At 45.8% G+C, this 26,323-nt stretch overlaps 1 protein-coding gene across 8 annotated transcripts in view; it reads right to left on the bottom strand.

Annotated features, from left to right (window-relative positions):
- myocd (myocardin) overlaps nt 1–26,323 on the bottom strand; it is a 162,879-nt gene that overhangs the window by 11,942 nt on the left and 124,614 nt on the right. For 6 of the 8 annotated variants that reach the window (XM_046356970.1, XM_046356972.1, XM_046356969.1 and 3 more), the window contains one exon: nt 12,355–12,420. In XM_046356970.1, the coding sequence (XP_046212926.1) occupies nt 12,355–12,420 (66 nt within the window). Of the gene's footprint in view, nt 1–12,354; nt 12,421–17,584; nt 17,949–26,323 lie in introns of those variants that run through there. The other 2 variants (XM_046356976.1, XM_046356977.1) reach the window with 2 other exon arrangements.

The following is a 26,323-nucleotide window of genomic DNA, read 5'->3' as shown; positions in this document are numbered from 1 at the left end:
TTAGTGTCTTCACCTGACAGGACTGTTTCGGTTTTCCCTCTCTGTTATGTTTGAGTATTTTGAGCATTACATTTATCATGAACACTTACTACGCTGCGTTTTGGTCCACTCCTTCATACGACGACCGTTACAGAACTACCAACCAAAAAAGGACCAAACAGCGTGTTCAAGACGAGCAGGGATCCTGGGCCCGGGAGAAAAGAGAGAGTGGAGGAAATCCTGGTCCTGGGAGGAGGTTAGGGCAGGGGACAAGACCCTGCCACGGAAATAGGTGGAAACAGCGAAAGAGAAACGGCGACGATACGAGGGGACACGGCTAGCACGGGAAACCCGAGAGGCAGCTCCAAAAATATTTTGTGGTGGGGGGCACACGAGGAGAGTGGCTGAGTCAGGGTTCAAACCTGAGCCAACTCCTCATGCTTACCGTGGGAGCATGTGACTGGTCAGGCACTGTGTTATGCAGAGATGCGCATGGTGTCTCCAGTGCCGATTCATAGCCCGGTGCTCTCTATTCCAGCTCCCTGGGCTAGAGTGGGCATCCAGCCAGGACAGGACGGATGGTGCTGACTCCTGTCCTCCAGTACGCCACCTTGGACCAGGATATCCTGCGCCGGCTCTGCGCACTGTGTCTCCGATGCGTCTGCACAGCCCAGTGCGTCCTGTGCCAGCGCCCCACATTTGCAGGGTGAAAATAAACATCCAGCCAGGAGGGGTTTTGCCAGCTCTATGCTCCAGACCGCCAGTGCGCCTCCACAGTCCAGTACGTCCTGTGCCTCCTCCTCGCACTCGCCCTGAGGTGCGTGTATTCAGCCCAGTGCCACCTGTACCAGGCCCCCGCATTAGACCTCCAGTACGCCTCCACAGTCCAGTACGTCCTGTGCCTTCTCTCCGCACTCGCCCTGAGTTGCGTGTCATCAGCCCGGTGCCACCGGTACCAGTCCCACGCATCAAGCCTCCAGTGTGCCTCCACAGTCCAGAGCTTCCGGAGACAGTTCCCAGTCCAGAGCTTCCGGAGACGTTTCACAGTCCGGAGCCGGTCCCCAGTCTGGAGCCGGTCCCCAGTCCGGAGCCTCTGGAGCCGGTCCCCAGTCCGGAGCCCCTGGAGCCGGTCTCCAGTCCGGAGCCCCTGGAGCCGGTCCCCAGTCCGGAGCCCCTGGAGTCGGTCCCCAGTCCGGAGCCGGGCCCCAGTCCGGAGCCTCTGGAGTCGGTCCCCAGTCCGGAGCCGGGCCCCAGTCCGGAGCCTCTGGAGCCAGGCCCCAGTCCGGAGCCTCTGGAACTGGTCCCCAGTCCGGAGCCTCCAGTGACGGGCCCCAGTCCGGAGCCGGGCCCCAGTCCGGAGCATCCGGAGCCGATCCCTAGTCCGGAGCCTGTGGCGACGGTCCCCAGGTCCGGAGCCTCTGGAGCCGGGCCCCAGTCCGGAGCCGATCCCTAGTCCGGAGCCTATGGTGACGGTCCCCAGTCCGGATCCTGCGGCCCCAGTCCGGGGCCTCCGATGATGATCGGTGGTCTGGTTCCTCCGGCGAAGATCTGCGGCCCGGTTCCTCCAGTCAAGGTCCATGTACCAGGGCCGCCACCAAAGTGGAGGGATCTGCGGGCGGAGGGGGGTCTACGTCCCGCTCCAGAGCCGCCGCCGTAAAGGGATGCCCACCCGGACCCTCCCCTTTAGAGTCAGGTTTTGCCTTTGGGGGGGGAGGGTGGTACTGTCACGCCCTGACCGTAGAGAGGTTTTTATTCTCTATTTTGGTTAGGCCAGGGTGTGACTAGGGTGGGCATTCTAGTTTCTTTATTTCTATGTTGGTGTGGTTCCCAATCAGAGGCAGCTAGCTGTCTATCGTTGTCTTTGATTGGGGTTCATATATTGGGGCGGCAGGGTAGCCTAGTGGTTAGAGCATTGGAAGGTTGCAAGTTCAAACCCCCGAGCTCACAAGTCGTTCTGCCCTTGAACAGGCAATTAACCCACTGTTCCTAGGCTGTCATTGAAAATAAGAATTTGTTCTTAACTGACTTGCCTAGTTAAATAAAGGTAAAATAAATAAATATATAAGTTGTCCTTTTTCGTTTGGAGCGTAGCCTAGTGGTTAGAGCGTTGGACTAGTAACCACAAGGTTGCGAGTTCAAACCCCCGAGCTGACAAGGTACAAATCTGTCGTTCTGCCCCTGAACAGGCAGTTAACCCACTGTTCCCAGGCCGTCATTGAAAATAAGAATATGTTCTTAACTGACTTGCCTAGTTAAATAAAGGTAAAATAAAAAAATAAAAAATTGGGTTTTGTGGGTAGTTGTTTTTAGTTTAGTGTCTTCACCTGACAGGACTGTTTCGGTTTTCCCTATTTGTTATTTTTGTTTGAGTGTTTTAAGTATTAAATTTATCGTGAACACTTACCACGCTGCGTTTTGATCCACTCCTTCATACGATATAGCTGTATTCCCAGTTATGTGAAAACCATAGATTAGGCACTAATTAATTTATTTAAATTGACTGATTTCCTTATATAAACTGTAACTCAGTAAAACCTTTGACATTGTTGCATGTTGCATTATATTTTATATTTTATATATATTTTTGTTCAGTGTATCAATATCAAATCATTTCTGGGTAACAATTAAGTACCTAACATATAATCGTTATTTAAATTAAAATGGTCAAAAAGAAACAAAGAGCAATTTGTCCAGCAAACATTTTTCTAGGACTGTCTGGAAGTGAACTGTGAGGGGCCTAATTGGACCAGCCTAATGGGAGGGATATGTAACCTGAAAACTAGCTGTTATTGGCAGAGGTTTGAAACTCAATTTGTTATTGGTCGATTCACTTTTCAAACGTTAACTTGTCATAAACTTGTCATAATATGGTCATAACACTGTCATGACCCATATATTTACACCTGTTGTGACTTATATTCCGTTATTTTTTGTCTGGTTATGACACCTACATAAGAGTGTCAAACCACATTTATTCAATTCATTTCCCTGCCAAGAAATGTCCTTACATTTGAAAGTTTGTTTCTTAATTCCTTTGTTGTTGTTGCAAGGAATTCTTTACAGTCATGTTTTTTTCTCATCATATTTGAAATCACTTGTAGAAAATACACGTTATGACACTGTCATGAAGCATTATTACCATCCTGTGTCACTTTACTTGGACTAAGACAATGCACTTTAAGCCAGTTGAGCTTGCTCCTCATGCTTTGTCCTGCTCCTGAAATCTGCTCCAGCATTCATTCCAGACATCAGCAACAGAGCGTTGGAGTAGGTGTAGGTATGACATCAATGTGTGCGCAATTCCAATGATAATTTCATATGTTCAATTTCAGAAAATATAAAACAAACATACTGTTGACAAGTAGCCAGACATAAAATAATGTAATATACAATATGTCTGGATAAGAGCGTCTGCTAAATGACTTAAATGTAAATGTAAATGTAAATATGTCACAACAGGTCTAAATGTGTGTCATGACAGTGTTTTGACCATATTATGACAGGTTAGGTGATGACATGGGTGTCAAGTAAAGTGTTACCAATAACTTATACCGCCTGGTGATGTCGCCAGGCAGGCCAAAACTCCCTCCCGCCAAAACACACTTATATTTCAGGCGGTCTATTCAAGCAGCTCTTACACTAAAACGTCATTATCATAATTTTCACAATTTCACAGTATTATTCCAACCTCGTAATGTGAAGTACAAAACATTAAGGACACCTGCTCGTTCCATGACAGACTGACCAGGTAAATCAAGTGAAAGCTATTATTCCGTATTGATGTCACTTGGTAAATCCACTTCAATCAGTGTAAATGAAGGGGAGGAGACAGGGTTAAATAAGGATTTTAAAGCCTTGAGACAATTAAGACATGGATTGTGTATGTGTGCCATTTAGAGGGTGAATGGGGAAGACAAAATATTGAAGTGCCTTTGAACATGGTATGGAAGTAGGTGCCAGGAGCACCAGTTTGTGTCAAATACTGCAACGCTGCTGGGTTTTTCACGCTCAACAGTTTCCTGTGTGTATCAAGAATGGTCCACCACCCAAAGGACATCCAGCCAACTTGACACAACTGTGGGAAGCATTGGAGTCAACATGGGCCAGCATCCCAGTGGAATGCTTTTGACACATTGTAGAGTCCATGTCCCGACGAATTGAGGCTGTTCTGAGGGCAAAAGAGGGGGATGCAGCTCAATATTATGAAGGTGTCCTTAATATTCTGTATACTCAGCGTATATACACAACACAGGAAATCACGGTTTTGACTGCACTTTGCCTTTAAAAAGTTTTACTACGTTTAGTCTATTTCCAGGCCACGAAAGAGTTAAAACACACCTTTTTCAAACTCAAAAACTAATTTAAAACCAAACTCACACGTTTACGCGTCAAAAATCACACACCGGTGATTGTGAGTCACACACGTCAAGATACAGGCAGATAGGTGTTACGTGCAAAGGGCATCCGATCACTCAGTGATACCTGTCGTGGCGGCTGCCTGTCTGAAGGCAGCAGAGTCTACGGGAATGATATTCTTGTGCACCAGCTCCATGGGGCCAGGTCTCAGGGCCAGTTTGTCATTGAGGTTGTCTGCCAGGCGAGCTCTCTTCAGCCTCAACTGAGCCTCCACAGATGATATGTCCCCCTCCGGGTCTACATATACACAGCAAGCAAAACCACACTATTAACTCCCTTGACTATTAACGTTTTTGTATATGAGTTGATTAAGGCCAGCTGGGCCTTAATGCTCCTCATCTGAATCTCCAGTGGCAAAACATCCACTGACGACTTATACGTGTCCTGGTCCGAGACCTGTTCCAAGGAGTTCTCCCAAAATGTCAGCCCTAATGCCTAAGTGTCAGAGCTGGTGAGCTGACAGACTTCCTCCACTGGATAAATAAATGGGTTAGAGATTATTAAAATGGATTTTGTGATATGGGTAAGACTGCCTTGCACACACACACACACTGCCCATTAATCGTATAGAAATAATCTTGGGTTGGGTTGGCCCAATATCCATTCTTCTCTTACAGTAGGATGAATAACCTGCTGATGAGCTGTAGCCTGAGCTAGCTTGATTAAACCACTGAGAGAAATAGTTACCACTTATTTGGTCAAATCTTTCATTGATGGCTGAAATCTGGACTATGTGCAGGGAAACAATTGAATGCAATGATATTAAGCATATTTCATCGGCTCCCTCTAATTTAGAACTATTGCCGTCTCATTAAGAATTGACAGAACATTTTAAAACAACAGTTATACACTTACATCTGCCGAGCCACAGAGTCATCATTTTGTACAGACCACAGATTATAGTTACATCTATTCTAGTCCAGAGTACGGCTATTGGTTACAATCACTGATCAATATCCTTTCCAAATAGAGAAACTACTGGACTACTTTAAGAGTTAAATGACCTTCAGGAGAGAATATCCAAATACATGCCTAAAAGACAAAAAAGGGAAGATAGAAAAGAACACAGCGAAATCTGATCGGTAAATTGAACAACTGGGTGTTAAATCGAACACTTTGTAAGTGTTCATTTGAGCACCACCAGAAAGTGTTAAGCTTTTAACACCAACACTTTCCAACACCGGTGGCATTAAAATGGTACACTAACTCAGTGTTAAAGGTACACTGGGATGGGTTTCACTAATACCTGGCATTCAACACCTTAGAATTCGATTTTTACACTAGGTCAGTGTTAAAGGTACATCAGCCACGTAGGTACGGGGTGGGTCCGGGCCCATCCGCCCACCCAATCAAATTGGGCAAAAAATAACATTATACAAATCTTTTTTGTTGTTGTCAGTGTTCCAAACAGGCAGAGGTGGGTAGTAACACGCTACAAGTAATAGGTTTACATTTCAACTAAAGGGGAGGAGAATGGGCCAGCCAAGAAAATGAAAGACCCTTCCAAGTGTAAAGGAGCGGTTGGGAAGAGAAGGAGGACAGAGAGGGTAAATCCTACCCTGGCAGGAAAAAGATGATTGAGTTGACTTCGGCAATTGATATCTGCACTGCTCGATCATTTATAACTCACATGATTCTTACCTGAATACCTACCTTGATGTTTAATCCCATGCTGAAATGTGTCTCTTTTTTTGCATACTAGTAACATGATTGATAGTGACATTTCGATGTTGTTTGGCTGTTGTAACACCTACCCGATCCTCCTTGGTCTTCCATTCTGAGTACAAAATAATAGGTACATCACACTTGGTGTAAATCCTTTTAGAACGCATTCACCATCGCACGTACCTGAAATTCTATTGTGAAATAAATGTTCATTCATGCTATTGAAATTTTGATTCCAAACTCTTGAGTACCAATTACCTTTTTTAAATGAAATTGAACACACTGATACAGTAAATATTAAGACAACTTTGAAAAGGACCATCATTGAAACTGTATAGCCTATGGACTTTGTTTTGATGTCAGTCTTCATTGGAGACTACCTGTGCTGCTACTCTTCCTGGGGTCCTCAAGATTACAATAAGTGGTTGTTCTTTGTGTTTGCTGTCACAGTTTACCAGGTGTAAAAAATGCTAGTACTTACACTATATATACACAAAAGTATGTGGACACACCTTCAATTTAGTCGATTCGGCTATTTCAGCCACAACTGTTGCTCACAGGTGTATAAAACAGAGCACGCGGCCATGCAATCTCCATAGACAAACATTGGTAGTAAAATGGCCTTACTGAAGAGCTCAGTGACTTTCAACGTGGCACAGGATGTTACCTTCCCAACAAGTCAGTTTGTCAAATTTCTGCCCTGCTAGAGCTGCCCCGATCAACTGTAAGTGCTGTTATTGTGAAATGGAAAAGTCTAGGAGCAACAACGGCTCAGCTGCCAAGTGGTAGGCCACACAAGCTCACTGAACGGGACCGCCGAGTGCTGAAGCGCAAAAAATAATCTGTCCTCGGTTGCAACACTAACTACTGAGTTCCAAATTTACTCTGGAAGCAACGTCAGCACAATAACTGTTTGTCAGGAGCTTCATGAAATGGGTTTACATGGCTGAGCAGCCTCAGACAAGCCTAAGATCACCATGTGCAATGCCAAGCATTGGCTGGAGTGGTGTAAAGTTCACCGTCATTAGACTCTGGAGCAGTGGAAATGCTTTCTCTGGAGTGATGAATCATGCTTCACCGTCTGGCAGTCCGACGGACGAATTTGAGTTTGCCAGGAGAACGCTACATGACCGAATGCATAATGCCAACTGTAAAATTGGGTGGAGGAGGAATAAGGGTGTGGGGCTGTTTTTCAAGCCCCTTAGCTCCAGTGAAGGGAAATATTAACACTACAGCATACAATGGCATTCTAGACGATTCTATGCTTCCAACTTTGTGGCAACAGTTTGGGGAAGGCCCTTTCCTATTTCCATGACAATGCCCCGGTGCAGAAAGGGAGGTCCATACAGATATTTTTTTTCCAGTTTAGTGTGGAAGAAATTGACTGGCGTGCATAGAGCCCGGACCTCAACCCCATCACACACCTTTGGGATGAAATGGAACGCCAACTGTAAGCAAGGCCTAACCGCCCAACATCAGTGCCCAACCTCACTAATGCTCTTGTTGTGGAAAGCCTTCCCAGATGAGTGGAGGCTGTTATAGCAGCAAAGGAGGAACCAACTCCATATTGATGCTCATGATTTTGGAATGAGATGTTCGACAAGCAGGTGTCCACATGTTTGTGGTCATGAATTGTAAGTTTTCTGGATGGATACTTTTTCACTCTTACTTGAGTAGTTTCTTTAAGAGGGCTACTTTTACTCTTACTTGAGTAGTTTCTTTAAGAGGGCTACTTTTACTCTTACTTGAGTAGTTTCTTTAAGAGGGCTACTTTTACTCTTACTTGAGTAAATTACAATCTAGGTGACAGTATTTGTACTTAAATGCAGATTTTTCAGTACTCCACCCACCTTTTCAAACAAGGAACTATTTGTCTTTTTACCTAAATATGCAAACACCATCAGATGGAATTCCTAGCAAGCAGTGCTGGAATGACGTTCCCTCTCCTGAGATGGGCGGCAAAACATAACTAACTGAAAGCAAGACCTGCAATAAGCCATAAATATGAGGCATATGTCACTGTGCTTCTATGGCTATATGTACCATGCCACTCCCTACCTCAGTTGTTCATTTAGCATACAAGTCAACACACCTATAGTTTAGCTTGAATTAGCATTAAAACGGAACATTTTTATCTTTGCCCAATGAAAAAAATGTGTAGAATTGCATAATTGCAACAAATGTCTGGCTACAGTACTGAGGTACAGGTAATGGTGTTCACTGATACCTTACAGCAAATCCTCCAGTGTTAAATCCACAGAGAGTGTTAAGTTTAACACTGGTTCATTGTCTATATGGGTCCACACTTTTCAGTGTTAATTGCATATTTCCCAGAGTGGCTTGCCTTTTGAGTGAATTGTAGAGTTATACCACCCATGACTGTATTTGTGACAGAGACATGGTTGTTTCATTCATCCATTTTCAGTCCAGTGGCCTTCACCAAGTGTGATCCTAAATGAATATGTTATCATGAAATTGTATTCCATGAAATTGTAATACAAAACAACACATCATTTATAAGGCCTAGTTTTACCCTAATACAATGGCCTGCAACTCATGGTTTACAGGTCACATCAGGCCTGCAAGTCACATTATGCTGTGATGTGTAATTCCTTTTGAAATCCAGCCAGAGTGGGGATATCCAACATTAAGAATGTTTATTCACCCACAACCTGCAGTCAGAATGGCTGCTGGGTTGGGAAGACTAAGACATGAGACTACCTAAAGCATTTCAACTGGAACAACCAGTTGAGTAACGGGTGCAATACATCCAAGTAACATTGATTTGTTTATCAAAATGTATGTTATTTATATTTCACTAGTGTAACATTAATCAATCAATCAATCAATGTACATGCAAAAACATAGATATTGAAACAAACAATATGTAAATATATAAATATGTAAAAATCTACCAGCAACAGACCATGCTGAGAAATACAATAATGATGGTCATGGTTGTGGTTTAACACTGGTTATTAACACCAACACGGGCATTCTTTTACATCAATGAGTGTTAATTTAACACTTACAGAGTAAATTTAACAACTGAATCAACTCTAGAAATGTTACACTGAAAATCCAACACTGGGTAACACTGGCCAATTTGACACCCCGATTGAACAACAGTATTTTTAAACAACATCATAAAAAGCAATACCAGGGGGCATTCATAGTGGCACAAAGTAACACCACATCATCACCAAAACTGCCCTCACCAGGATATGAACACGGGCGATTTTGCTGTGAAGATAGGCTGTAAGAAAGGAAAGGTAGAACGAAGGAAGGAAAGAAAGATGTATGAGAATTGACTAGGGCCTTCTGTGTCCTTCCCTAGAGGGTACAGGGATCACCTGCTGGCCTGGTCTGTCCTGGCATAGCAGTGGTCATGTTGCTAACCAGCCACATGGGATGCGATGGTGAGATCACCGTCTGCTAATACACCATCTGCCCCGGCCTGTCACTCACTGTGTCCGCTTCTCTCACTCTGACTCGCACATGATTCGAGCCTAACATAAGGGCTGCAGAAGCTTTATAGAGATGCATGAAGAACACATAAAAGAATCTCCAGCACAACACAGCTCCTTCATATCAACTCTCCACGTAATATAAAGTCTGTACAAACAACATATAACATCACTCTCCGTGACGTTAGAGCTGCAGATTACATCACTCTCCAAATGCAACAATTTAAGCACTGTCCAGACACCGAATAACAACACAGCAGGGCATTAGTGTTTTTACACAGCTCCCCAGACTATTATCTCTTATAGAAACATACCCTGTGGTAGGAGTCAGTCTACTTTACAGTTGGCACCAAGTCAAAACATCCTAAAGCTAAACTAAAACCCGCTATTTACTTTCTGTCTAATTTAAACCTCACTTCAGATCCCGATCCTATGTGTAGTATATGGTGCTACTAACGCAGTAGAATAAACTATACAGTACTAATCATAGTTTTTCCATTGGCCCTATGGAATAAAGAAAAAGTACCACATCTAGGGAAATGGAGATTTGTGGTGAAACGACACACTTATCGTGTTAGAGGAGTAGAGGACTTAGAGAGTGTGTGTGTGTGTGTGTGTGTGTGTGTGTGTGTGTGTGTGTGTGTGTGTGTGTGTGTGTGTGTGTGTGTGTGTGTGTGTGTGTGTGTGTGTGTGTGTGTGTGTGTGTGTGTGTGTGTGTGTTTGTGTGTGTGTGTGTGTGTATGTGGACCCTTCCTTCTCTGCCAACCACACGTCAGATTGAGAGGCAGTGTCTCACTCTGTGTGTGTGTGTGTGTGTGTGTGTGTGTGTGTGTGTGTGTGTGTGTGTGTGTGTGTGTGTGTGTGTGTGTGTGTGTGTGTGTGTGTGTGTGTGTGTGTGTGTGTGTGTGTGTGTGTGTGTGTGTGTGTGTGTGCGTGGGTGGGTGCGTGGGTGGGTGTGTGTGTGGGTGAGTGCAAGTGTGTGGACTCTTCCTCAGCCAGCCACAAGCCAGAGAGCCCTGAGAGGCCGAAGCAGCACTCTGGGATACTAATAAACACCAGATGTTCCCTGGGTAATATATACACACACCCTACGCCGTGTCCATCTCACACACACACATGCAATCACACACGCACACACTTGTGCACACAATATTGATAATGGTATTCTGTCAAAAATGATTGACATTGAAAAACAATATGATTAAATATGAGCCTTATTTACATAATAAAACTGCACAGAATGAGAAATCACATTCTCTCTCCATCACACTGTGAGTTTCAACTGTTCTGCCTTATTATTATTTGACCATGCTGGTCATTTATGAACATTTGAACATCTTGAGGCTTGGGGTTTTTGGCTGCCTAGCTGGTCATTTATGAACATTTGAACATCTTGGCCACGTTCTGTTATAATCTCCACCTGGCACAGCCAGAAGAGGACTCCCTTGTCCTGTGAAGGATAATACATTGTGTGTGTTTGTGTATGTGTGCAACCAGTGGTTTGATTAGTGTGTGTTTGTGTATGTGTGCAACCAGTGGTAAGTGTGCGAGGGAACGGAATCCAGAGGCCCAGCATGGCCTATCAGTTTCTGGGAGTCTGCCGGAGATAAAGCAGCTAGGGGAAACGTGATTGGTCGACAGGGCAAATACTATTTCAGAAGAATTTTTCGATTGGCCGTTTATCTGCTGATTGTATGCGAGAGGTCCGCAGGACACATGGAAAGGGTTTTTGAAGATTTCTCTGAGTGCCGTCTATTAACACACATTCATGGGCAGGCACCCCCCCCCCCTCCACACACACACACACAAACACACACACACACACTGTGGCAGTGCTAGGCCTCTGGATTGAATTCCCCCTGCACACACACTTACCACTGGTTATCTCACTGCTGGAGCCCCAGTGAAACGAATGTCAAACCGTGCCAGAGAGATAGCATTCAACAACCCTCCCTACTACACTACAACCCTCTAACCCCAGCCTGCAGCCGGTTTATAAATACTCATACAAGTGCACTCACACAGGCTACAACTCTGGACTGTATAGTGGAGATGACTTGCGACTGGCTTCTCTCACAGACGTTAGCCAGTTTGTAATGTAGCCCTACTTTTATGAGCAGATGAAATATACCGGTTTCGTGTGTGTGTGTGTGTGTGTGTGTGTGTGTGTGTGTGTGTGTGTGTGTGTGTGTGTGTGTGTGTGTGTGTGTGTGTGTGTGTGTGTGTGTGTGTGTGTGTGTGTGTGTGTGTGTGTGTGTGTGTGCCCCTTTCTACCTACCTGTCTCCCTGCCTGCCTGTCTGTCGGATACTCCCTTACTGTCTCACTGTGCAAGATGATTCATGGCTTCCACATAGATCACAGAGGTGATCATATATCCACTATAACATATTATGGGGTTAGAGGTTTAGATCCTAGATCAGCTTAAACATTGTGTTATCAGGATAGATGGGTCTCTGGTTACAGTGTTAAGGACTACGTTGTGTTATCATGAGGTAAGTGCGTCAGCTCGTAGAAGCGAGGCCCATGTAGCGTGTCGTGTTTCATCGCCGTTGTCAGTTGCAAGTTAAATCTCTCTCTTTTTCTCTCGCTCTTTCTCTCTCACTATAGTAATGCAGTACATGGTGTCACACACACTTATGAGCGGTGTGTGTGTGTGTGTGTGTGTGTGTGTGTGTGTGTGTGTGTGTGTGTGTGTGTGTGTGTGTGTGTGTGTGTGTGTGTGTGTGTGTGTGTGTGTGTGTGTGTGTGTGTGTGTGTGTGTGTGTGTGTGTGTGTGTGTGTGTGTACACATGAGCATGACTTCGTGTGTAAAAGAGTGTTACTCACGAGGCATGATGCCTTGGTCTGCAAGCTGCTCTCGAGTCCTCCTCTGCTGAAGTCTTAACTGCAGAACTATAGGGGGAGAGATGGAGAAGGGAGGGAGACAGAGAGATGAGGGAGGGAGAGAGACAGAGAGATGAGGGAGGGTGAGAGACAGAGAGATGAGGGAGGGAGGGAGACAGAGAGATGAGGGAAGGGCAGAAAAGGGCGAGGGAAGGAGATACAGAGGAGGGGTAGAGAGACTGAGTATGCTACTAATGTCAGATGAGTACCATAGCAGCAGAGACAGTATAGTTATGGTTGTGTGACGGTTAGAGAATCGGGTTTGACAGTTTCATGAAGCGACATCAACAAAGTTTCAGTGATAGAACACACCACTGTTTCAAAGTTCTCAAAGTTCTGATGCTCCCCTCCTCAAAACAAGCTTCATGCCAATCTCTCTGTGTGCCAATGATGTAGAAGAGTTGCACAGACACACAAAACAAGGAAGAAATGGCACTGTGGGCTGACAAATATTTCTGTGAACAGGATGCAGGGAATGATGAACACAGCTCCTGGCCTTTAAACAGATCTGCTAGGCAGTGTGTGGTCTGTCAGGGTGTGCGTCTCTCTGTGTTCTGACAAACACACTGGCCCATAACCTCAGCTGGAGGGTCTCACAGTGGCACCCTCCAGATGGTATTGTGGTGTGATGTGTTCATTCTTATGTGGATCTACTGATTCTCGTTGTGTTTCTCTTTAGGCTTATCACTCTTTAGCTGCTCTGGGGTTGGAGTGGACCGTTGACTGGACAGAGCTGCTACGTAGTCTCAGAGATCTGTTTTATCAATTCGCCATGGGAACACTGTGACACATACCGAGCGATGTTTGAGGAGTGGTGGACACTACCGATGAAACGTTTTTGGTTGAGAGAATGCCAAGAGTGTACAAAGCTGTCATCAAGGTAAAGTGTGGCTATTTGAAGAATCTAAAATCTAAAATCTATTTTGATTTGTTTAACATTTTTGGGAGTTACTACATGATTCCATATGTGTTATTTCATAGTTTTGATGTCTTCACTATTATCCTACAATGTAGAAAATAGTCCAATTAAAGAAAAACCCTTGAATGAGTAGGTGTTCGAAAAGTTTGGACCAGTAGTGTGTGTGTTGGTCTGTGTGTGTGTGGTTTGGCTTTATCTCTCCCTCCTCTCAGGCCATCTACTTCTGTTTCATAATGACACACACACACACACACACACACACACACACACACACACACACACACACACACACACACACACACACACACACACACACACACACACACACACACACACACACACACACACACACACACACACACACACACACACACACACACACACACACACACACACACACACACACACACACACTTCTCTAAACATCTGGTTGAGTTTACATCCCTGAGCCGTAACCTCCTGACCTGTACATCAGATGGCAAGAGCACAGCCATTCACTCTGACAGGACACTGTGACAAAGTATGTCACAGATACGGTTCAAGTCTAGAGCAAACCATTTTTCAGTATAGTAACCCTTCGAAATGACTTTGAATCTCTCTCTTTAGCTCCTCGCTTCCTCTCTCTTTCCGCCAAGGGATCAGTAACCCACCGCACTGCATCCCAGCCAGGTTTAACACAATTATTCTTAACACCTTATGGATCTCTAAATATCTGATTCATATCTTATAAACAGCTCATAAATAGCCCGTCCAATTGTCAAAAGGGCCTGTGTCCCCCATGTCAGGAGAGTCTGTTCACTGCTCTGGTGATCTCAATTACTGGCATAGCAATTAACATTGACTGTACAGAAATGTCGATCAGTCTAATCAAATCAAAAAAGATTCCTGGAGCAAAAAGACACGGCAACACAGTCATAACAACCACGGCACAGCTGTTGTCAAAGCAGCTGCGCTGCTCCTGGAGAGGTCAAAGGGTATAGTTAAGGGTTTCCTCTAAAGAGGAGTTCCCCAAACAAGACTACGGTTTCTAACATTTCCTTAACCTGAGCGCTCTCTCTCTCTCTCTCTCTCTCTCTCTCTCTCTCTCTCTCTCTCTCTCTCTCTCTCTCTCTCTCTCTCTCTCTCTCTCTCCCCTCCCTCTCTCTCTGTCTCTCTCCCTCTAACCCTCTCTCTCTCTGTCTCTCTCCCTCTAACTCTCTCTCTCTCCCTCTCTCTCTCTCTCTCTCTCTCTCTCTCTCTCTCTCTCTCTCTCTCTCTCTCTCTCTCTCTCTCTCTCTCTCTCTCTCTCTCTCTCTCTCTCTCTCTCTCTCTCTCTCTCTCCCTCTAACTCTCTCTCTCTAACGCCTTCCACACATTCACTCACAGTGCCAATAAACACGCACCCTTCTGCTTCCACACACTGTTTAATTTATGGCATTAGGGCCAATCATTTTCAAATCCATCCTCACCCTGTCCCACCCTGGAAGTGTGGTGCCTGTCAGTGTGTAACAGAGTTGGCTCTGAGCTGAGTTATAGTTACTTCCCTGCTTTATATTACCAACAACTGGCCTTCTGAAACCCCACAGAGATAGCACAGACACACCAGCGCTCCTGTTAATCACAACTCAGTTCAGGGAGAGAGAGCTATAGAGATACACTACACTGAGTTTACGTAGGGAAGCTTGGTGTTCCAACTGCCAGGTCGAGGTTGTAAATGAGAACTTGTTCTCAACTAGCCTAACTGGTTAAATAAAGGTGAAAAAATAAATGTCAAAAATCATTAACATGCTAAATGGACGTTATATCAGGGTTTACAACAAGGTTATGTTAACCCTAAACCTAAACCTAGCTCCTAACCCTAACCATTAACGCAATTCTAACCAAAACACTAATTCCAACATTAACCCTCAACCCCCTAGAAGTAGCATTTGACCTGGTGGGGACTAACAAAATGTCCCCAGACGGTAAGAATTGTGGGGGACTTCTGGTCCCCACTAGAATAGTTCAACATATCCACGTCCCCTAGGACCCCTCTGAGATCCTTATCCCTCGCTGCTAGAATATCTCACCCGTAGTAGTTCCCATAGCTTACTGTTGTCGGTGTGAGCATGGAGCTGGCAGTAGTAGAGTTGGGAGTTTGAGTCCAGCATAGGTCACTACATAAATGTGTTAACTGCGTGTTCACAGCCTAACACAAGCCTCTCTCTCCTTGACAGCCAACCAGCCACGGACCGAGAACATTTCAAACGTCATTTATTGTCCTGGCGACATCCATTTCCATTGACTGGCCAACTTCCTCTAATAAACTGGAACTCCGAACACATAACATACATGAAAGGGCTGTAACATTACATCACAACAACAACAAAAACACGTCCCCTCAACTGTAATAACCTCAGCCAGGCTCTCTGTCTCTCTCCATCTCTCTCTCTCTCTCTCTCTCTCTCTCTCTCTCTCTCTCTCTGTGACCCAGCATGTCAGACTAAACACTCTCCCCACGTCAGCAGTGCAGTAATAACTGGTCTATCAGCCTAATGTGTGTTACACAGCAACACCAAAACACCAAATCCCTGAGCCGCTGCCGTGTGAATGTCTCTCTCTCTCTGACCATTACCACTACAATGACTTCAGCCCTTACATCTCGCTCTCTCCCCCCAGAGCCCAGAGGTCATTTCCCAGCGCGCGGTTGCTGGTCTAAACAACACAGAGGAAAAGCACAATTTGGCCTGCGATTGCTGGTAAGCAATTACCGCGCCGAGTGCAGAGAGATTTGCACTGGAGTCAAATGAAGAGAGAGAAAGAGAGTTGGCAAAAGCCTTTCAAGTATTGTTGTTCCCTACGTTTTGTTCACACTGAAATGAATCACTGGACAAAATGCTGCTTGACTATAAACCGTGTGTATCAAACTGTGACAGCAGGACATGGAGAAAGTCCCAAGCATTAGACTGGCTGTGTCTCTGGCTGTGTCTCTGGCTGTCAGTGACATTCCCTTCAGAGAGGGGGCAGTATTGTTCACAGTACAGACAAATACATAGAGACAAAAGTTGCAAGATAAAAAGTAGACTGCATATACAGGAGACATGGAGAGAAGAGAGAGAGATGGAGAGAGACGTTTGTATGTGTGTGTGTGTGTTTAAGTGTATGAGAAAGAACAGAGATAGAGGGAGATACAAGGAGAAGCCCGAACAGCTGCTGTGTGTTAGAAGGGTTTAAAATAAGTACTGTAGTCCACACTGTTCTGAGACAGGCAGGTAAGGTCACCAACACACACCACACATACACACGCGCACACACACACACCGCTCTCATCACAGTCTAATGCTGACAACCTTTAACCTCCCACTACTCTTTCTTCAAAAGCAAACAAGTACGTGAACCTGTACAAGAGAACTCTTGTAAACAAGTGCACAAAGTTGGGGTCGATTCCAATTCAATTCAAAATATATTCTTTTCAATGAGGATTTTAGCTGTTCTTGAACTGGAATTTTAGTTCACGTCCCGAATGAACAAAATCTAAATGGGATTGATCCCAACCACACACGTACCCGGGGTCACGTGTTTTGACTTCTACGAGCGGCTCTATAACAAAGCACCTACACACCAGAGAATCCACAGAGCAGAGCAACGTGATGAAAGGGTGTCACCTCTGACGGGTGGTATCCTCCATCAACTCTGTGATGACGGAGTCCCTCTGCTCCTCCTCCACAACATTATCAGCCGGCCCTACTAAATGACACCTGTCATCCAACCTCCCTCATCCTGCTGGTACGTCTCTGTGCTCTGCTGCACGGGAGGCAACGCCAATCACACTCTACCACAGATGAAGCATAAAGAAAGAGCCTGTACCTGTACTACTGTACACTATCAACAAAATACAAGTACAGACGGTGGGACAATGGCATTGAAACAAATACATGTTCCTTATTCCACGCCAGTGCAAATATTGTATCATATGTTAGAGGCCGTTCATGCAGTACATCAACAAAGTGCCAGTCTAAAGGGTTGGATGGACAAATGAATGGACAATTACATAGGTGATTACTGATAGGTGAGTAAACATAAAAAGACACGCACGCACGCGCACGCACACACACACACACACACACACACACACACACACACACACACACACACACACACACACACACACACACACACACACACACACACACACACACACACACACACACACACACACACACACACACACACACACACACACACACACACACACACACACACACACACACACACACACACAGTATAGGATCTTACCTGATCTAAACTTGCTTCGTATCAGTATGGAGTGTTCAGAGCCCAGTAGAGTCATAATGTCCCAGTATGGTTCCAGTGTTCAGGAGGGAAAAATAAAACTGGCACAAGCGACGGGACAGGACACACAATTTCACTTCAATGACCCTGCCTCTTCCTGGGACCGGAGACCGAGACCAGAGCTGGCCAAACGCTCGTCATCAACAGCACAACAGCTATTACAAGAAAATAAGAAAAAATGGTGGTGTAGCTCTCGTGTCTCTTCACTCCTCTCTCTCTCTCTATTCTCTATTCACTCCTTCTCTCTCCCTAGGGTAGCTGTGGGAGTCGGACAGTGAGGCAGACAGCCAGGCTTTGGTCCCATGTAGCTCTGAGCTCTGAGTCTCCACGCCAGAGAGAGTAAGTAGAGTGATATGCCCTCTGCTGGGAGGAGCTAACCACTGAGGCTTCCCATAGCCCCTCCCACAGTTCCCCTAACTCCTCCTCCAGGAGGTAATAGGGAGAGGGAGCCAAGAGGACTCCAGGCTGGACTGGGCTGGACTGGAGACTCCCCCAGACCTTCTGAATATGTTAGTGCTCTGACACAGACATGCTTAGACACACACAGATACATGTACATAGACAAACAAGCTGATATACTGACTGTACACAGACACACAACCCCCCACCCCAACAAAACATACACAATTCCTTTAGACTATCACACAAGGGAGGAGTATAAAGCTTTAAAAAAAGGCACACTAACTGTGTCATAATGACTGACGTTGATGTGTACAGTGAGAAGTAGTATGACTCTCTGGTCGATAATCAACAAGGCTTCCCTTCCTCCATCTCCCACATACCAGCCTAGCATTTGTCAGTTTCTGTTCTCTCTCTCTCTCTCTCTCTCTCTCTCTCTCTCTCTCTCTCTCTCTCTCTCTCTCTCTCTCTCTCTCTCTCTCTCTCTCTCTCTCTCTCTCTCTCTCTCTCTCTCTCTCTCTCTCTCTCTCTCTCTCTCTCTCTGTCTCTCTCTCTCTCTCTCTGTCTCTCTGTCTCTCTCTCTCTCTCTCTCTCTCTCTCTCTCTCTCTCTCTCTCTCTCTCTCTCTCTCTCTCTCTCTCTCTCTCTCTCTCTCTCTCTCTCTCTCTCTCTCTCTCTCTCTCTCTCTCTCTCTCTCTCTCTCTCTGTCTCTCTCTCTCTCAACACACACACCAATCTGAGCTGTGTGCCTGCTCTCCTCAGAGACGACATTAAAAGCTCCCCAACAACTGTTTTAAAGATCATTCAGGGCTAGTCTTACACATCTCTCAACACTCAACCCACTCACATCATCACTCACCTCTCCATTCCCAACTCCTCGAGGCCTCGTTCAGCTCAGATCATATAAACTGACAGACAGCTACAAAACGTTCTTTACTATCCTCAACTACACTCACAGAGGCCTTGCTTCGGGACCTTCAGCTAGCGTCAGACTCCTATAACATCTTAGTTCAGTTCCACGTGGTCGTAGCTGGTGTCCATGGCTGCTGTTGGTCTGACAGGGCAGCAGGTGTTAGTGTGTGTGTTGTTTCAGAAGGCTACTGTTCTTCTCCCTACAGATGAATAAGCCTTCACCGACTACAGCTGGGAATGTGGCTGAACGCTCCTGATGCCACTGTCACTGTGCCTTAGCCTTGGCTGCTCCCATCCCGGGGTCCTACAGGATCTGGCCCAGTTCATACACAGCTGCAAGCTGCACACATCAAATCTATCCAAAGTAGAAAACACAGTGTTGGATAGACTACATCTCCTCACAATGAAATTACTATAACCCCAGCGTAACATTTTACACAAAAGGCTACTTGGGTTTAATGACTAAGGAATGCATACACACACATTTATTAATTTAAAACAATAAATGACATTAAATTGAAAATCGTAGCTGCTGGCCATGGCTATGACGTGTGTTGGACTGGACTCTCATAGACTTACAATAGTAAAGTCAAATATTTATGTAAGGACATCTTGGGCTGCAAATCCACTGGGTTCCCTCTGACAGTCCTGGGCACTCAGTGCCTTACACACGCACACGCACACGCACACGCACACACACACACACACACACACACACACACACACACACACACACACACACACACACACACACACACACACACACACACACACACACACACACACACACACACACACACACACACACACACACACACACACACACACACACACACACACAGCTCCTGGCCTCCCTAATTAGCAGGTGAGAGTGCTTAAAGGGAGGGTTGGTGGTTGGGTCTGACAGTGTACACACAGCATGGGAGGGAGATTCCTGGGGAGGTCACCCAGTCCTGGACTAATTCTCCCCTTTAATTGGGCCGTGTGTCAACGGACGTGACAAGTCTCATCTGACCTGTCTGGAGCCTCCGTATACTCTGTGTGTGTGTGTGGTGTGTGTCTCCTCAGGAAGAGATTCATTACCTTGGGGTTATGATTTATGTTTGTGTACATAGTACAGCATTAACTGGCCAACATACCCTCTACACAGTATAATGGTCCTTTTAGATACGCTACACTGTCATAATACAAGTCATGTGTACTCAGTGCCAATAACAGACAGTACTGTTTTTCAGCAAAGGTTAATCAAAAACTACACTAGTGCAGACAGCTTTATCAAAAAAGGAATGTTATGAACATGTAGTGTACACTTGCTTTCTAGTGTTACAGACACAGGGGGAAATGTCTCATTTAAAAGTTGAAAAAATTGAATAATTTTAAGTGAAAATGACGTATAAAACCTAGGATGAACTTTGACACAATGACTAGTCAGACAAATCAACAATAAAGTTTGCATGGATGAACTGTACAGAACAGTTTCTTTTATTTCAAAACAATGGCACTAACCCAGCCTTTGTTCATTTCACGACACTCTTAGAAGTAAAGGTGCCTGGAAGAACCTTCTGGCTTGCCACACCGGCGGAACCTTTCCAGCTGAAAAAAGGGTCTTTGAGGAACCCTTTGGAACCTTTTTGTGATGGAGGGGTTTCATTTGTAATAATATAGAGGTGGCAGCCTATCAGATTGGAGGCGTGACTTTCACATAGTTATTTTTGGTCAACCGTTAGCGTAAATGTAATTGTGTTAAGTTTGTACAATGCAAGTTCAAATGTTCCTTGAATATTTATGCATGTTACATATTCTAATATAGTATTAACATTGCTGATTCCCACTTTGGGATTTGCATAGGCTCTTGAGGAAGTTATACAGCTCTGCCAGCCTCACTGAAGCTACAAATCTGTCCGTGTTTAACCTTAACATGTGATGACAATACAACAGAACAGGTGAACAGGAATGACAGCCTCACTGAGCCACGCCTCAATTCAAGGCTTCCCCCAGGAGCCCCTCAACTAACCAAGGTGCAAATATGAACTATTGACAAGCAATTGTTACTTGAGGAACTCCAGGGTTTCTCGAGTCCCCAATATTTCTTAGAGTGCACACTGCACAGTGCATTACTGGGACCCAGTTTTTTCCCCTCAAAATAGCCACTGATAGGAAGTATTGCATGCTTCACATCTTTGACATACAGCATCTCTGTGCATGGATTCCAGTTGTCCCTCGGCCATTTGTCAACCAGTGTATGTAAAGGAAGTGTGGTGGATTGTAGTAGTCTGAATCACATCACAAGTGTTTTATACCATGGTAACTATCCTCTCCCTGCTCCCTATCCTCCCTCCTCCTCTGGTCCCCCAGGAGAAGCAGCAGCCTGCTGGCCTGTGAGGCAGACTGGAGACTAGAGACAGAAAAGCAAGGGAAATCACTGTGTCTCCCCTAGAGGAGACCTGGGCCAGGGTGAGGAGGAGAGGAGACGCAGTAGAGGGGAGAGGAGGGGAAGGAGAGAGTGAGAGAGGAAGGGGAGAGGAGGACAGAGTGAGTGAAGAGGTTTGTCATGGCAGAAGTGGCCTGGAGACGGTGGGGGGTCTGAGGTGTGTATGTCTGTCTGCAAGCGTGCGTCGGTGTGTGTGCGTATATATTTCCAACTGTTCATGCATGTGTGTGTGTGTCTGTGTGTATGTGTAGGGGAGGGCAGACATAGCAGCCGTCCCAGCCCTAACAGCAGCAGCTGGCTCTTATCTGTCTGAGAGCCATAGGTCTCCGTTTCAGACGGACTCCTTTAATGGCTACACCCCCTCTGCTTACTGTCCCTGGCCAGGCCCACAGTACCAGAGAAACATGTACACTCTCCTCAGGTAAACACTCCCAGAGGAGGACCAATTAAATCATATATCAGAAACACAAGCCACGCAGGGCTACCAGGCTGGTTTACATAGAAGCCACGCAGGACTACCAGGCTGGTTTACATAGAAGCCACGCAGGGCTACTAGGCTTGTTTACACAGAAGCCACGCAGGACTACCAGGCTGGTTTACACAGAAGCCACGCAGGACTACCAGGCTGGTTTACACAGAAGCAATGCAGGACTACCAGGCTGGTTTACATAGAAGTCACGCAGGACTACCAGGCTGGTTTACATAGAAGTCTCACAGGACTACCAGGCTGGTTTACATAGAAGCCACGCAGGACTACCAGGCTGGTTTACATAGAAGTCACGCAGGACTACCAGGCTGGTTTACATAGAAGTCACGCAGGACTACCAGGCTGGTTTACATAGAAGTGACGCAGGACTACCAGGCTGGTTTACACAGAAGCCACACAGGACAACCAGGCTGGTTTACACAGAAGCGACACAGGACTACTAGGCTGGCTTACATTGAAGCCACCCAGGACACCCAGGTTGGTTTACACAGAAGCCACGCAGGACTACCAGGCTGGTTTACACAGAAGTCACGCAGGACTACCAGGCTGGTTTACATAGAAGCCATGCAGGACTACCAGGCTGGTTTACATACAAGCCACGCAGGACTACCAGGCTGGTTTACATAGAAGTCACGCAGGACTACCAGGCTGGTTTACATAGAAGTCACGCAGGACTACCAGGCTGGTTTACATAGAAGTCACGCAGGACTACCAGGCTGGTTTACATAGAAGCCACGCAGGACTACCAGGCTGGTTTACATAGAAGTCACGCAGGACTACCAGGCTGGTTTACATAGAAGTCACGCAGGACTACCAGGCTGGTTTACATAGAAGTCACGCAGGACTACCAGGCTGGTTTACATAGAAGTCACGCAGGACTACCAGGCTGGTTTACATAGAAGCCACGCAGGACTACCAGGCTGGTTTACATAGAAGCCACGCAGGACTACCAGGCTGGTTTACATAGAAGTCACACAGGACTACCAGGCTGGATTACATAGAAGCCACGCAGGACTACCAGGCCGGTTTACTATACATCACCATTGCAAATGACATGGAAACAAGGAAATCTCAGAAAATTGTATTTTAGAGTCTCCTGTTACTGCTATTACAGTACATGTGTTATCTGGGAAGAGAGGGACACTGCAGGGTGATAATAGGTCTGATTTTAGGCTGGATTAGTCAACACTGATAGGCCTGAGAATGATTCATACTTTTATCAGAGCAAATCGGCCTTATCAGAGAAACACAAACGTTCTCACGACCAGAGGGAAGAAATGGGGAGACAGAAGAAGAGAGGGGGGGAACATAAACGACAGAGTAGCACAGACACAAAGACTGGGGGAAAGGTAGAGAGAGTAATAGAGGCAGAGAGAAAGAAGACAGAGATAGCAAGAAAGTGAGACAGTAAGAGAGATAGAAAGAAAGGGAAAGAGTGTTTGAGACAGATTCAGTGCCAAACGAGGGTTAAACCCCAGTCTGGCCCTGTTCTGTGCTGGGTTCTCATTAAGGTTCCAAAGAGAACACACAGAACCCAAACTAGACGTGACAGATAGGAGGGCTGGGGCCTGTACTGTAACTCTCTCTTAATTTTTGTCTCTCGCTCCCTCTTTCTCGATGTCTCTCTGTCCCCCTCTTTTCAACATTTCTGACTCTTTCTCAACCCGCCCCCCTCTCTCTCTCTCTACACTCTGTCAATCTTTCTATTGTTCGACTTCAACCTCACAGACCCTGGGATCAGAGGGTTGAAAGTGTGAGCCGTGGCTATCTTTCCCTCCCCTTATCTATCCTTATCTCCCCTTTCTCTCTCCATCCATCTCTCTCGCAGTCCAGTGGCTGCAGCCAATCTGAATGGAATCCCAAAACACAACAACGGGTGCGATCACACCATCCCGGACCCAGATTGAAGCCGTCTCATGCTAAAGCAAAACAGCAGGGATATTATTTGGTGTCTTTGTGGTTGTTTAGAGTTTGGCAATTGACTTTGCCTCCACTTCAGTCTGGGACGGCTGGCACGTGGCCACAAGGAGAGGAGGAGAGGAGGGAGAGCAGGGAGATATGCCTGGAGGCATCAGTAGAGAAGGCCCTGCTTCACTACGGCTTAGGCCTAATTCCTGGTTATTATCGTGGGCTTTGCGAGGTATTCCCAAAAACCTCTGTACACTTTCATATCTGAAAATGTAATAACTCCCGGTGGACTTTGTTGTTGTTAATGTGTGTCTATGACTAATAGTTTTTGATGGATGGAAAGCACTTCAAAAAGAGATACGATTTAGGCTATTCCAAAATGAGATTCCTCTGGCTTCAACAAGTGAGTATCAGGCAATCATATTTGGAGCTGCTGGATCGTGAGTCATTAGTTAAGACTTAAAGCACGAGGCTTCCAGTCAGTGTCATTCCTGTCACTCTCACCAGCCCTCATAGACATGAGTTGGAAGGAGAGGAAAGAAAAAACTCTCCAAACAAGGTACAATAGCAGATCCAGGAAAGGAGATAAAAGAGAATGGATAGAACGGATGGACAGAGAGAAAAGATAGACAGGTAAGAAAAGAAAATACATGGAAAGAGTGGATAGAAAAAAAGCATGGTAGACAGCAGCTAGGAGAGAAAGCAGGGATAAAGAAAAGGGATTTCTAGAGAGGATGGACACCTTTCCAACAAGTCCGTTTGTCAAATGTCTGCCTGCCAGAGCTACCCCGGTCAACTGTTAGCGCTGTCACCGTGAAGTGGAAACGTCTCGGAGCAACAGCGGCTCAGCCGTGAAGTGGTAGGCCACATAAGCTCACAGAACGGGACCACCGAGTGCTGAAGTCGTCTGTCCTAGGTTGCGACACTCACTACCGAGTCCCAAACTGCCTCTGGAAGCAACATCAGTACAAGAACTGTTCGTCGGGAGCTTCATGAAGCGGGTTTCCGTGGCCAAGCAGCCGCACAAAAGCCATGCGAAATGCCAAGCTTTGGCTGGAGTGGTGTAAAGTTCACCGCCATTGGACTCTGGAGCAGTGGAAATGCTTTCTCTGGAGTGATGAATCACACTTCTGGCAGTCCGACGGGCTAATCTGGGTTTGGCGGATGCCAAGAACTGAAGTTGGTGGAGGAGGAATAATGGTCTGGGGCTGATTTTCATGGTTTGGGCTAGGCCCCTTAGTTCCAATGAAGGGAAATATTAACACTACAGCATACAATGACATTCTAGAAGATTCTGTGCTTCAAATTTTGTAGCAACAGTTTGGGGAAGGACCTTTCCTGTTTCAGCATGACAATGCCCATTGCTCAAAGCGAGGTCCATACAGAAATCGTTTGTCGAGATCGGTGTGAAAGAACTTGACTGGCCTGCACAAAGCCCTGACCTGAACCCCATCCAACACCTTTGGGATGAAATGGAACGCCAACTGTGAGTCAGGCCTAATCACCCAACATCAGTGCCCGACCTCACTAATGCTCTTGTGGATGAATGGAAACAAGTCCCCGCAGCAATGTTCCAACATCTAGTGGAAAGCCTCCCCAGAAGAGTGGAGGCTGTTATAGCAGCAAAAGGGGGACCAACTCCATATTAATAACCATGATTTTGGAATGAGTTGTTAGACAAGCAGGTGTTCACAAACTTTTGGTAATGTGGTGTATTTATCTTTCCGTGTCTCCCGAGCGGGTCCTACACTTCCAAACGGTCTGGCTGAAATGAGCTGTCAACCGGGACGTTTTCTCACTCAATGAACAGAGACCAGGGCTATGTTATTGTTGGTAAGACCCAATGCTCCATCAACCCCCCTATGTCACGTCACATATCAGTATAGAGTATCAGTATAGAGAAGGTAGACGTTCCGCCCTAACTTCTGATTCAGGGTCAGATCTTCACATTCCCCTAATAGTTAAGGTTTTGATTGACAGTCGGGGTAACCTTACCCTAGACCTCTGCTTAAGGTTTCTGATGATGTTTCTTTGACAGAGTGATGTAGTTAAAATATACCCCAAGGCACAGATCAAGGATCAGCTCTCCCCCCACAGTGCAGGAATATGGCAGCCACGGGCCACATGCAGCTCCCCGAGTCGATCACTGTCATCTGTTGGAACGGATTCCACTTGACTCCTCAGGACACACACACACCCTTATTAATAGGCTTGGAAGGGTGTGTGTGTGTGTGTGTGTGTGTGTGTGTGTGCGTGTGTGTGTCTCTGTCTGTCCATCAGTGTATGCGTGCCTGCGCGCACCTGAGTGTGTGTGTTCTTATCTTCACTCTAAGACATTCATCAGGAATTACACTTTCTGCCATTTTGCGTTCAAACTAAACACACAGCTCCATGTTCTGTCTCTGTTCCTCAGGATGTTGAGAGGCTTGACTTATGCAAGTTGTCAGTAAGAAATTACATCGTCGTCACGCTGCCCGATTGATTTGGTACACTGCGTTTTTATTATTTCCCCTGCGATAGGTCATTTGGTCAAACAAACCTCTCTT

The sequence above is a fragment of the Oncorhynchus gorbuscha genome, linkage group LG07 (assembly GCF_021184085.1).
Source record: "Oncorhynchus gorbuscha isolate QuinsamMale2020 ecotype Even-year linkage group LG07, OgorEven_v1.0, whole genome shotgun sequence".
NCBI classification, from domain to species: domain Eukaryota; kingdom Metazoa; phylum Chordata; class Actinopteri; order Salmoniformes; family Salmonidae; genus Oncorhynchus; species Oncorhynchus gorbuscha.
This window is presented reverse-complemented; position numbering and strand designations above follow the sequence as displayed.